This window comes from Apteryx mantelli, chromosome 33 (assembly GCF_036417845.1).
Source record: "Apteryx mantelli isolate bAptMan1 chromosome 33, bAptMan1.hap1, whole genome shotgun sequence".
In the NCBI taxonomy this organism is placed as follows: Eukaryota; Metazoa; Chordata; class Aves; order Apterygiformes; family Apterygidae; genus Apteryx; species Apteryx mantelli.
This window is the reverse complement of record NC_090010.1, coordinates 2,113,464-2,127,252: the sequence shown is the minus strand read 5'-3', so window position 1 is coordinate 2,127,252 and position 13,789 is coordinate 2,113,464. Positions and strand designations below refer to the sequence as shown.

General features: G+C 48.4%; 1 protein-coding gene across 1 annotated transcript; it reads right to left on the bottom strand.

The window, feature by feature from the left end:
- Window positions 1–1,110: 1,110 nt before the first annotated feature.
- Window positions 1,111–7,453, bottom strand: LOC106495081 (keratin, type II cytoskeletal 4-like). Its single transcript, XM_067313918.1, has 9 exons — window positions 6,796–7,453; window positions 5,929–6,149; window positions 4,685–4,745; window positions 4,120–4,215; window positions 3,586–3,750; window positions 3,001–3,126; window positions 2,534–2,754; window positions 2,273–2,307; window positions 1,111–2,164 (listed from the first exon to the last, which is right to left on the bottom strand). The coding sequence occupies exons 1-9, from the start codon at window positions 7,336–7,338 to the stop codon at window positions 1,881–1,883; spliced, it is 1,752 nt and encodes a 583-aa protein (XP_067170019.1). The 5' UTR covers window positions 7,339–7,453; the 3' UTR covers window positions 1,111–1,880.
- Window positions 7,454–13,789: the final 6,336 nt, after the last annotated feature.

Here is a 13,789-nt window from a genome sequence, read left to right as displayed (position 1 = left end):
CAACCAGATGAGGGAAACCATCAGAGACAGAACATAGCCCGGCACCAAAGCTTGACAGAAATAACACAAGAGCAGAATTGTTGCTCTCTCTGCAGGGCCTGGGACAAATCACTTGTGTTGCCTGGGCCCTAGTGTCTTTCAGCAATCCCTTGGAAATGGGGGATTCTGCATCCACTCACCCTAAGGGATTGAGCAGTGTGCAGAGATAAAAGCAAAGAGAGTAAAAAACCGCAGGGTGGGCTCCAGCATCATGGATACTGAGGAATGTCAGCAATCGCTCTGAAGGAGCTGGAGGTATGACAATCACCCTTCCCTCTTGGGCACCATCTCTTACAGGATGCGTCAAAACCACTTAGTACCACGCACTTTCTTTACCATGACAGCACCAGCTGTGGGCTAGCTAGCTCACCCTGCCATTGGGACAGTAAGTGGGGATAGCACTATTGGAGGTCAGGGAGGATGTGTGGAGGCTGTGCACTGTGTCCAGGGGAGCATGTTGAGACAGTGGTTAGGGAGTCAGAGGAGCCTGAACAGCCCAAGTAGACAAACATGAGCAAGCAAAGAGCTTAGGAGAAAGGGGAAGAGAACAGGCTCCTAACACCAGCCAGCTGGTAGCTGAGTCTAAACAGACTGTTCTGCTCCCTAAAGGGGCCAAATGCCTTTACACCCCCAAGAAGAGGAAAGCAAGAACAATTAAGCTTTTGGGCTTGACCCAGAGCTGGATCATTTTGTCACCCCCCCCCCCCCCGAAAGGAGCTGGTTCCCATGGATGTAGCTCAAGAAAACCCTGCATTTCACAGACTCAGCCCGATCAAACCGCAGCACTGAGCCTAACCCAGCAATTTTGTCAGCCCAACCACTTCAGCTCTCCAAGACCTCCACCCTTTCTGCCAAAGTGACAAACTACACAAGATGTTCAAGAGTTAGGGGGTGGGAGAGGGGTGAGATTTGACAAAGGTGCAGGAAAACAGGCTACAAATTAGCGTTGGTTCCTTTAAATGCAAACTTCAAAGGGCACAGGAAAGTCAGGTAACACTTTCAGATCTCAAGAGGAGTCTTGTTACAACATGAAACTATTCAGTCAGAAAGAAAACCGCACAAACTCGCTGCCTCTAGTGTTTAATAGGATATGCCTTCTGCCAAAGGAGAAAGACTTAAGCAAACAAGCACATATATTCCCATGATCACAATAAAAAAGTAAAACCAGAACAAAACTGAACATTTTACAGTTGCTTCTAAAGAAAATTAGAGAAACTATCAGTATCTTGTTTAGACAAAATCACAGTGGGGTAAGACGTCTTTTCAGCTGAGACTCGTCATCATTAGGAAATTCTTGTTTTGGAGTCAGAGCCTTGGCTGATGTATAGCTGATTACAATTGCACCACATCTGGATCCAGCACAAGGTTTTAAAAGTCAAGCTGTTGCATAGACTTTATGGAACAAGCGTTCTTTGAAGTTTTCTTGGTAGCAGCACATGGACCAGTCCCATCTACCTGTCATTGGTGGAATGTCCCTTATTTGATCCACAGTGCTTTAGACCATTATCCCAGTTGTGTTTGGGGCTTTCCAGTGCATGGGCAGGTCCTGCTTTTCAGATGACTGTGCTCAGCACTCTGATAAATCAGCATTTTTGCAGTGCCTCAAGGGGAGCATCAGAAGTGGGAAGCCATTGTGGAAGGGGGCAAATAAAACCCCACTGTTGAGAATCTCAGTCATTAGCAAGTTGCCTTATTTTACTTTTCTGTGCAGTTTCTAAAGGATGATGGTGCTTGGTTTAAACCAAAATAGATGGTCGTCACCTTGGTGATAGATGGGTAGCAATGGTCACCATGCCAGTTGGCTCCTTTCTCCTTTGGGGGGGATGAGATAGCTCCCTTTCCTAGGCCCTCCGACTCACAGAGCTCGTCGACACAGAGGTGGTAGTTTTCAGGATGGTGCCAGATCCCGCTCCTGAGCCAGACCCTCCAACCGCAGAGCAGATGCCTGCCCCTGAGCTAAAGCCCCCTCCTCCTAAGCTGTACCCCCCACTGGAGCAGAAGCCACCACTGCCTACGTTACAGCTGCCTCTGCCACCTCCAAATCCAATTCCTCCACCTCTTCCTCCTCCAAGGCACAGTCCGCCGCCGAGTCCACCTCCCACAGCGCTGCTGCCACCCACCACAGCTGCAGAGACAAACAGAAGGTGCGGGATTACTTCCAATGCAGACATGCAGTCCTGGAGCACAACCCACAGCCCACCATGCTCCTTCCAGAGCAAGGAATGCTACTTACAGATGCTCACAGCACTCTGACACTCCCCAGACATCCTGCAAGGAAAAGACAGACTGTCAGCTCCAACCAGAGCATCTGCACTGGTACAAATCTGCATGCAGCCAGGCTTGGTCTATCAGACCTTGGGCATAAACAGCAGCTATAGGACCTTAGGCCATAGACAATGGCTATGCCATTAATGTTACTTTAACAGAGGGGACATGTGCTGAATCCTTCCCATTGATTTAGCAGGATGCAAACAAACTCTTATATCCCACTGACCTGCACTCCTCTCCCTCCAGCAGCTTCCTGTAGGTAGCAATCTCAATGTCCAGGGCCAGTTTGACAGTCATGAGCTCTTGGTATTCCCGGAGCTGACGGGTCAGATCTGCCTTGGCTTTCTGCAGGGCTGTTTCCAGCTCAGTCAGTTTTTCCTTGGCATCCTTGAGGGCCACCTCTCCACGTTCTTCAGCATCCACAATAGATGCCTGCAGAGTTTCACACTGGAGGACAAGGCATGGATCTGATGAGTGGGTCATGGACAGCCAGTCATAGATGTTCAGAAGCTGTGGTGCCCAAACATGCAATGCCCTTCTTTGTTTTATGCCTAGATCATTTGGGGTCAGCTGTTCCCAGATGCAACTAGTTCCTTCCTGTTTACACTAACTGTTACTGGAGCATTTGCTTGTAGGGAAGCCCTGAAGGGATTTACCTGTTCACATCCATTTCTCAGAAAATGCAACCCCTACCTGTTTCTTCACATTCTCAATCTCAGCCCGTATCCTCTGGATCATGCGGTTGAGCTCAGAGATCTCAGTCTTTGTGTCCTTAAGACTGTCTCCATGTTTTCCTGCTGTAGCCTGCAGCTCTTCATACTGATGGGCAGAAACAAGATGAGCACTTGATGTCCAACATGAATTGTTCCCCACAACTCTCCACACCACCACACACCAGCCAGGGTAAACATGCACACACTAGCTCAAGTCTAGCATCAGTATCAGCAATATTCCAGCTCCCAGTATAGGCTGCATAAGCCCAGCTAAATCCTAGGCATGGCCTTTAGTTTAGAACCAACTCCTTGTTGCCCATTGCAGCCTGGGATTCCCACTGGGTACACACCCACAAGATCCAAGTTAGCAAAGACACAGCATGAAGCTCCACTCTTCCTCTCTGCAGTTTATACAAGGAACATGAAAAAGCCCTGTCTCTCCTCCAGATCCCCTAAATCAGTGTTAAATATTCTTATCTTTGTTCTCCAAGGCTACTGAAACCAGTGGTAGCTCTTCCACCAACCTCAGCCATCCATGATCATGAGCGACATGTAGAACACTTACCTTGCATTGGTACCAACACTCAGCCTCCATCTGGCTCCTCTTGGCAATCTCCTCATACTGTGCTTTGACCTCTGCAATGATGCTGTTGAGGTCCAGTTTTCGATTATTATCCATGGACAGAACCACAGAAGTGTCAGATACTTGCTGCTGCATCTGGGACAGTTCCTGCAATTCACACCAGCACTGGCTTTACATACTTTCCTTAGAGTATAACACTCCATTCTTATTTAACCCTTCTCTTTTGAGATCCCCCACCCACCCCAGAGACCTAAATGTTTTCAAGTGCCTGGCAATTCTGGTTGAAAACATGAGACATCTAGAAGAAGCCTTTTGCTATTGTCCACCAGTATAAACATGGGGACAGGCTCACCAATATTAGACTGTTTAGTCTAGCAGAGGAAGGCAGAAAGGCAGCTAAAAAAATTGTCCAGGCATGCAAAAAAGGCAAGAAATAGGAGTAGTCATGGTGCAAAGCATGGAGAGAACTCATTTAGAGAAGCATTCTGTGGTGAAGAGAACAGCTGGACCACTTACCGCTTCATAAAGACATTTCAAGAAGTTAATCTCATCTGCCAGAGCATCCACGTTTGCCTGAAGTTCGACCTTGTTCATATAGACTCCATCCACATCCTGCCGCAGAAATTGGAAGTGAGTCTTTCCGCCTGACACATTGCTGTTATCTAATACTGAATTGTGAACCCATTGGTATTGGTGCCAATCTGTTTCTGCATGGAACTTACTTGCAGGGGTCCTGGTTTAGGCCTGGGACTCGCAAGTGATTTCAACATAAATACAAATCAGTGACGAAGTAAGGCACTCTCTGAACAAAGATGGGTCTTTGCATGGGGGAAAACACAGCAGTGTTTTGAACATGCAGATAAAGACAGAATTTACACATTTGGTTATTTCGCTCCAGGTAGCAGGAACACTAGCACCTAACATTTTGCTCATCCTCTGCTCCATTATAAGGTTATCCTGACGTCAGCTCTGTCTTCATGCTCCGCTTGTTCTAATTAGCAACAAGTTCAATTAAAATCTGCCCTCATGATTCCAAGTGCTTTGTGTTCCTCGTTTATGTTTATTCAGCCAAGCACTTTACCTTTTTTAGGAGCACAAAATCGTTCTCTGCAGCTGTCCTTCTGTTTATTTCCTCTTCATACCTGTTGATTATAAAATGAGGGAGACTGAATCTGTCTGCTTATTTTGGCTCTTGCTGCCACTGCTGGCAACCAGACACCGTTGGCCTCAGACTAATGAATGTGGCAAAAATAGACCTGCCGTGAGCAAGATTTATGGACAAGCACCAGCGCTTCACCTTTCCGGATGAGCCACTGACTCCTGCCATCTCAAATACCTTTTTGAAGACAGCATGCAAACAGGAATCTTAGAGCTCCTTAAACCTAGTCCTGGTGGCTCTGGCCACTCCAGCTACTTTCACTGGCCCTAGGGACCTTCAGGCCCCCAGCATAGGCCATCCTGAATATTTCAGACTGCTCAGTTTGGCAGGTAATTGCTGCAGAGCATGGAGTTGTGGAGATGATCTCCAAAACAAAGTCAATTTTCCACCTGCAGCCTCAGTAAAGCAAGGGACATGGCTGATCCTGATGAACCCTGGACCTACTTTCCTGCAATTTTGTCTATCAAATTACTTTTCATATCTCTTTCAGTGGAAAGATTTCTCTAGGCTGTTCTTGCTTTCCTGGCTGAACAAATTAGTCTAGTAATACCAGGAAAAGCATCTCTTTTTCTTTCATTTCTGCTTTCAAAAGAAAGCTCTGCTCTTGAAATGATCCATGAGAAAGTTATAGTAGGATTTAGCAACTGATCTGAGTTAATTAGTTCATTAAATCATAATAACAGATTAAGTGGGAAAGATGAAAAGTAGATAATCCTGCTTTGGTGACAAGCATAACTCAGACAACAAATAATACAGATTGAGAAAAATCTTGAAAAAACCACTGCCTACTGTCAAAATTCACAACTGATGAAAACTTCACCAAAACTTGTGTTGAGGATTAGAAAATATAAAAGACAAGTGAAACATTGAGAATTCTTATAAGTCTTTGAATTTTCTGACTGTTCAAAGTTTAGTTTCTATTTTTCAGCCCTTTCTATGCAAGGAAAGAGGAGCACCAGCAAAAGTTTCAAGTTTTGACCAGCTCCATATGCAGTTTTATACAGCTGGTGAAACAATCAGACTTCATAAGAAATCAGACAGAGCTTAGACACTGTTATAAATTAACTCAGACCGGAATTTAAGCCCACACAGCCTAAGTTTTGGAAAAATTCCCATGAGGTCCTCAGCACAGCTGAACCACCATGACTACACAGAGAACAACATACTTGCTCTTGAAATCCTCCACCAGATCTTGAAAGTTCTTCAGCTCTGCCTCCAGCTGGTGCTTCTCATTTGAGAGGCCATCCAGCTGCTTCCTCAACCCATTGACGTAGGCTTCAAAAAACTGGTCAAGGTTCTTGCTGTTAGGGCCTGTGCCATGGCCTTGTTCCTGCAGGAGTTTCCACTTGGTCTCCAGGACTTTATTCTGCTGTTCTAGGAGTCGGACCTAAATGATTGCAGGGGACAGACAGAAAAAGTCAAACTATTCCCCAAGAGCATCTTCCTACTGACATTTTTTCATGCTGCCTACATCTAGGAAGTTTAACCTTTCTGCTCTTCTCCTCTGGTGAGCAGTGAGTTCCTAACCTGCTTCAGGGTCCCACTGGATAATTGCGAAAAATTTATTCTCATAGCTCTAGACTGAGTGGGCAAAGGTGAGTTGCCTCTCTTCTCTATACTCACAGGGTCCAAGCTGGAGAAACATGCTGAAATTCATAGCTTTGGCATTCTCTCCTTCAAGATGCATTTGGACTACTAACAAGTTGAAAGAAAACACCCAGAAGGTCTTAAGCCCACAGACAGAGCCAATCAGCAGGGACTCCTGTGAGGATGTTCTGCATGTTGGTGCACAGTCCCCTGGTTTAGCACCAGCATCATGGTCTTAAGAACCAGGGATCCTATTCCTGGGTTTCTCTATAACCTTGGGAAAGTCACTTCTCCAGCTACCATCTGCCTCATCTCTGTCTACAGGCAGTCTTTAGGGCTGTCTGTGCAACACCTGACACTTTAGGGTCATCACAGCAACTGCAATTAACAAGCTATGAGAAGATCAAAATCTCCCCAAATTGCAGAGAACATCACCCCCTTCTCACCTTGTCAATGAAGGAGGCAAATTTGTTGTTGAGGGTCTTCATCTCCTCCTGCTCCTGTAATCGCACCTTCTGGATCTCAGGGTCAATTTCAAGGTTGAGTGGGGCCAGCAGGCCCTGATTGATGGTCACTTCCTTGATGCCGCCCGGCGGGCAAACAGGAAAGCCAGGACCTCCCCTCCCATCAAACCCCCCAACCCCACAACCAAAGCCACCAAAGCCACCACCAAGGCCTCCGCCAAAACCACCTCCTGCCCCACCACCATAACCACCACCAAATCTTCCCCCAGCACCACAGCCAAAGCCTCCTTGACTACCAGCCCCAAAACCTCTACAGGCACCACCAGCCCCACCAAATCCCCCCAGAGAGGTACTTTTACTCCCTCCCAAGCTATAGAGGCTCCTGCTACCAAAGCCACCAGCATTCCCAGAAGATCCCCTACATCCTCCATAGGACACAGAGCTGAATGTGACTTTGCTTCCCCCTCCGAAGCAAGCAGAGCTGGAGCTGAATCCCTTGCTGAGACCACATGACTGGCGAGACATGATGAGTCCCCAACAGTAAGCCCGTTAAGAGAGGAGAGCTTAGCAGCGTTATGTCCAGAAGCAAGAGAAGGTAAGTCCTGTAAAAGCAATGCTCAAATTCTCCTTTTTATGTGCTCAGGGAGTTGGCTGGATGACAGGGGAGTGGAGAAAATGTCATTTTTTATTCTATTCATTGTTTTAGGTGTGCTTGGCATGATGCCCTCCCCTCTTTCCTTTGCCACTGTGATGACCTGCCTCAAAACACTCCCTGGAGAGCTAAATAAACAAAGCTATTGTTGGTATTGGAAACACATCTTCAAATCAAATTTCCTTTGCTAGAAACTGTCAACTCATCACATGCTTTTTGAGGTTCTTCTGGCAATGACAAAGCAATACAAACTCCATGACATTTCACACCCAAGGGAGACCCTTCTTTTATGCATATCACTCATTTTGAGCCTTGTGGCAGGTACTCATTTCACTGAATTCCAACAAAAAAAAAGTTGTTTCCCAGTCACACCCTCAGATGCACTCCAGTTCAACCTCCTGCTCAGAGAACATTTGACTTCGTTTGTCCAAAACTGTTTCACAACCGAGGGAGGGAGCCCAAACAGCATCGGTCATTGGCTGGGTTATAAAATTATGTATTCTTTACTTTGAGATAATGCTAAGCTTTAGAATATTTTAAAAGGCATTCCAGAACACTCAGGAAAAGACACAGGAAGCAGCCGGTATTGTGACTGGAAGGACACAAAGGGGTTTGCAGAGACCAAGGTATCTCAGTATTTCTCTGGCTTCACTCCCTTCACTGTACTTCATTAGGATTGAGGTGCTGTTACCAGTCCAGTAAGTTCTGCTCTGTCCTCAACTGCAGGTCCCAATCCCTGCATCATGCTAGTGCCTAGACTGGAAGCTCTTCAGATATTGCTACACTATTTCTGGGTTCCTCTTGTTGATCAAACACAGCCCGTTGGGGATCAAGCAGGGCAAAAAACCTGCCGGCTGTCCTGCAGATCTCCCACCGCAGAGCCAGGACCACAGCCCAGCTCCAGCCTTTGCCTCCTGGACACACAAGTGGCTGCCTATGGAGAGGCTCGGCTGGTTCACCACTCTGAGGCTGCTGGGCAAGGTTAAAAAAAGAAATGAAAGAACAGGGCAATTGCCAAGGCAAATTCCTTCTTCCCCGCTGTGTCTCAAATCTCATCAATGAAGCAGGGATCTGCTTTCACCAGGATCTTCTTTTAATCCGTGGAAGAAAGGATTCTGTGGCTGCTGAAGCAGAAAAGGGAGGGGAGGCAGATGATTTCTAACTGAAATGTGGTTGAAAGTTCAGTTTTGACTGTGAGGAAAATAGAGGATTTTCAGAGCCAGGGCTGGGTTTTCAGGTTTCCCAGATTTTTCCCCTCGACACCCTTGATGGAAAAAAGCCAAATTTAAAATTTTGTTTCCAAACAGGAACGTTCAAAAGTCTCTTCTGCCAGAGAAGACTGCAGTTCAACCCTGTCCTTCCCCTCCTCCCAGGGGCTCCAGCCATGATTGCCCATGCCCAGCACGTGGCACTTCGCAAGGGTGTTGAGTTCAGCCACTTTCCTTCCTTCCACCGCCAAAGCCACCCTGACTCCTGCACTTACCCATTGGTAAACTCATTGTTTAAAAAACAACTTAATTGCTTAACCACTTTTAATTTATATTTTAATTAGCAGAGGTATCTGAAGATGCCTTCAAACTGAGGATCCCAATTTATCCTGCCATAAAAAAAATATACAAGACTTCCCCCAAAACCACAAGCTGCAACTGAAGCCATGACAATAAAAGCCAGCTTAATGCTGTGCACTCTATAATTATCTTTTATTGGAGACGCTTGTGGGAGAGGTTTGGGGGAACCAGTTTCAGCTCTGAGTTTATTCGCTCCTAGCTTTTTGTGCATACATGCAAATCTGAGTCCAGGTAGAGTTAAATCCCTCTTGCAGAGGAATCCAGGGGGTGAGACAGGAAATCACTCCAGGAAGGGAGGGCTATTTCCTCCTGAATCTCATCATGCATTCATTGAACTGCAAGCTTTTCAGCCTAAGGGAATTTGCATAGCAGGGAAAAGTCAGGGAACTTGTGCTCCTCTTCGGCAACAAGCATTTGCAAGTCTCAGCAGTGCAAACTCTCCTGGTCCCATCTAGAAATCCTTTTCCACAGCAGGGCCCCAGGATCCCCGGTTTCCCAGCTCACAAGGGGACCGGCAGGGTCACATCTCCCCGGTGCAAGGAGTGAAGCGTGCAGAAGGCAGCTTGAACTCTGCTCTCACCACTCAAAGGAGGCGGCAGCTGCCTCTTCCTGTCATTATGCAACCAGCAGATCTGCTAAGAAACCAAATGAACCTGTTTGAGCCCAGTTAGCCAACGCAGAGAGAGTAGCTGCCGGGAGTTCCCAGGGTGGCTCCACTATTAATTCCTGGCACACCATACTTATTCACTGCTGTTCGAGACAGTTGCCCAAGAACCTAATCGTTGGGCTCAGCAAAAACCAAGTGCCCTGATGGGCCCAAGACATGTCCTACCCCTTCACAAGGTCCCACCAGTGAAGGGTGGGATGGGAAAACGCAACCAGCACCACAGGGTTTCCCACCCAGGGCTCACTCCTAAGAGCTCAGGTAGAGCTCACCCTCTGCACTCACCTACAGCCGTCGGGGCAAAGGGCTGGTGAGACCAAAGGCTCCTTGCCACCCCCCTCCCACAGGAGCACGTGCGGCCGTGCAGGCTCCCACCATGCCAGGACAAAGTCATCGCAGTCGCAATGGCAAAGTCTTGGGACGAGAGTGCCAGGGTGGTACCGGCTGCGGAGCCGAGCTGCCTCCCAAACCCACAGGGTGGGGAGCGAAAATGAGCCCATGGGACAAGCTGGCCCCTCTTTAATTGCCTGCACATTCATTCCTCCTAGCTCCTCTCTCCTGCCTGCCTCACTGCAGGCAAAGGAGAGGTCGAATTCCAGAAACACCTCTCTCCTTACATGAGCAACCATTGCTGTAAAACTGATGTAGCACACAGCAGAGATTAGAGATTTCCAAAGGCAGGAGACATGAGTCTCCCTCTTAAGGACCAACCCATAGCTGAGACTCCTTTCCTACGCAGAAATCAGGGCGAGATCTCTGGATCAAGTCACCGCCTGGCTTGAAGCCACAGAGCTTCATCACTGGGGACCTCGATCCGCCAAACAGGTCCAGCTGTCGGCTCCCATTGCTCTCCAGCAATGCCCTCGCACACAGGCGCCTTCAAAGGGATTTCGCCTCTGCCTAAAGACAGCGGGCATACTCTCCAAGTTATGCACACATGTAAGAGCTTTGTTAAGCCAGGCCTAAAGGGGAGGCTGCAAAGAAAATAGGCTCTTCCCATGGAAAGATATAAATAACCAATTAAAGGCAATTTCTTTGCATCCTACACATAGCTCAGAGGTAAAACCTGATCCCAAGAGGTTTTGCTGCTCCAGTAACATGCAAAGCTATATTTCTTTAATGAGCTCCTGAGACTTGCTCCAGGCTCTGCAAGGCCACAGCAGAAGCCTGGCATATTTACATCTGCAGACATGCAGCTTTAGCACCTCCAAAAACCCAGCTGTGGCTGCTCCAAGCCCAGAGCCCCACAGCAGTGGAGTTGCAGCAGCAGGGTTGGGACCTACTGCCTCCATCCATGCAGATACCGGGGCAGGTGGCTCACATACAGCAACACACATGCAATGAGTCATCCCTCACTCGCTTTCAGATAGCAGCACCAGGGCAGCTGCCAAACAAGGGTCTTTCAGGTTTGAGAGAGGAGCAGGCACACTTAGGCCATTCATCTGCCCCCATGTAGAAATCTATGTTAGGAGAACCATGGCCTGGATGTGCTCCAAGTGCTGTGTGGTTGGACACCCCCAGTGCTTGGCTGAGTTGGTGCCTGAACAGGAATTGGGATTTTTTCACTGATGGTAGCTGATGGCACTCAGCATCTCCTGTTAGGACCTTTGCAGACCAGCCTTGGGATGCTGGAAGCAACAAGGTTTATACCAAGCAAACACCAGTTCATATTGGGTGAGGAGCATTTCCGATACAAGGAACCTTCTCGCAACCAAAAAAACCTGACACCAAAGGCAGAGTCGCTCCCATGGGCTGCCCGACACATCTGGGCGCTCCCCGGGCCTCAGCCCCAGCAATGCTCTGACTCGAGCGTGACTGCAAGGAGAACTCCATCCAAAGCAAAACATCCCTCACAGAGCAAGACTGGAGAGCCCAGATTTAGCAGGCTTCACCCCAAAGGTGCAACTAGACTGCATTCAATAAAGAAAAACCCCGTTTTGTCAAACAGTAAGAAGCAGCAGACTCACGGCTGCTAAACTCGCATTAACTCAACAGGCAAATTGCAGGGCTGGGGCCTGAGCTGGGAATCATAAAGCAGAAATAACAAGGTGGATCCCAAGAGAGATCAAAGACGCCTATTGCAGAAGGCTGATGGCACACCTAGTCCCGTCAGAGCTGCAATTGCATATAGCAAAGAGCCCTGGGCATTTGCCTGGGACTCTCTCAATGCAATAAATGATTTTGCTAACACATAGCTTACAGGCAACACCTTCTCCTGGGAATCGGTGGCCCTCTGTAAGCAATAATAATAATAGCAATAATTCTTATTATGATGTGATTAAATGCATTTGCTTGATGGAGCATTGGCACAGCCTTTGATTGCCACCTCTCCCGCTGTCCCCTACCCATTACCAGGAATTAAGATCTTGTCATTCTACACTCAAGCCTAATCCCTCTCCGGCCGTGCTCCGTGCAGCGTTGTCGTGGGATGCGCTGGATCTGGCTGCCCAGAGGGCAACGGGTGCACCCAGCAGAGGGTGATGGGGAAAAAGGACTTTTCCCACCCCAGGAAAAAGCCTATTCCCAGCCAGTCCTGCCTCTCGGGTTCCCTCTTGCTAAAGCAGAAGTGGAAACAAGCCTCAGTTCCCACAAAATTAAATATATATTTGCATATGTGTGTGTATATATATATACACACACACTTTCCCCAAAACAGCCACAAGGGGCACCAGCGTGGACTATTCAGCACATGAAAATGGGGTGCAGCCCTCGAGATGACCCACTCTCACCCTACCCCTGGGCCACAACACCCCCAGAAGTACAACCGCATCCTCCCACACCCAGCTCACCCAGGCAAAGGTCATGGGGAAATCACCGCCCAGACCCACCACCTGCTCGCCGTGGCCTCCTCGTGGCACCATGTGTTTTTGCGGAGTCCCAGGTCACCATGCTAAGCAATCCTGGACAAATCACCACTTCCACTCAAGGAAAGGGACTATCCGGGGCAGGATGCGGCTGCAGTGCAGCTGGGCTGGTGGCTCCTTCCAGGAAGGCAATTAAACCTGCAGCATTATTCAGCCCTGGATCCAACCCAGCCATAACCAGAGAAGCAGCATGAACAAGACCAGTCAGAAATGGCATCCTTGGGGGGAAAAATAATCTGGGAGGAGAATTGCCCCTGGAAAACGCGCTGGAGACCAGAGAGGTTCCTCCAAGCAGCAGATGCAGGAGCTTTTGCTGCAGCATCACTGAAACCAAACTCCCTTTGCTTCATGCCTTCTCCAGCTGGGCAAACAGGGACACCAGTATATATGGGGCAATTTTAAAGCTGAAGGGGACATGCTAAACCCACTTAAGCAGGGAACTGCACATTTAAGCGGCTTCGTAACACTGCCCTGCAAGGTTGCAAGGCAGGGAGAAACCACATGAAACACTTCAGGAAGAGCCAGGCACGAGGGCTGTCACCATCACATGCCGGGCCCAGAAACTGGGCACCCCGTTGCCTTCCTGCAGGGCTGTGCCAGCCAACGCACCAGAACTGCCGGAGAGGCATCTGGAAAAAGAGGTTTTTAGGTGCCCAGCCCTGAAAATCTGACAGTCACGGAGGAAAGAAAGGGATTTTGTCCTTATCTACCACTCCTTGGCTTGGTAGCTGGAGGAAGACTAACATTTTGGGGCTTGCTTGGGTGGAGGAGCAGATTTTCAAAGGTCTCCTTATATCTCATAATCCCCTGTTGTCCCTCAAACCAGGGCGTGAAAGTTAGACTTTTAAACTGAGGCTTTTGCATGAAGCAACCAGAGGGAAAGGAGCATTTTGGAAAAATGGGGCAAACCAGAAAGCATGTCCCGCTTTAGCAAGATCCAAGCCCAGGCCCCACAAAACCCGGAGGGCTCGGTTTGCATTTGGGAGCTTCTGCCAGCTCAATGGAGTTAAAGCAATCGGGATTTTGGACAGGATAACCTCCCGGTGTGAATCGGTATAGATCTGGGCTTGAACGCAGCTGCAGTGATTTACAACCTCACACGGAGACAAATTGCTTCTTGGTACCCACGCAAAACCCAAAGTGACCCCATTAAAACCCCTACACGGGGGCAGCGGCTCTCGGAGCATGATCCATGGAAGAGCCCCGCATTGCCTTTCCAGCACGCTCC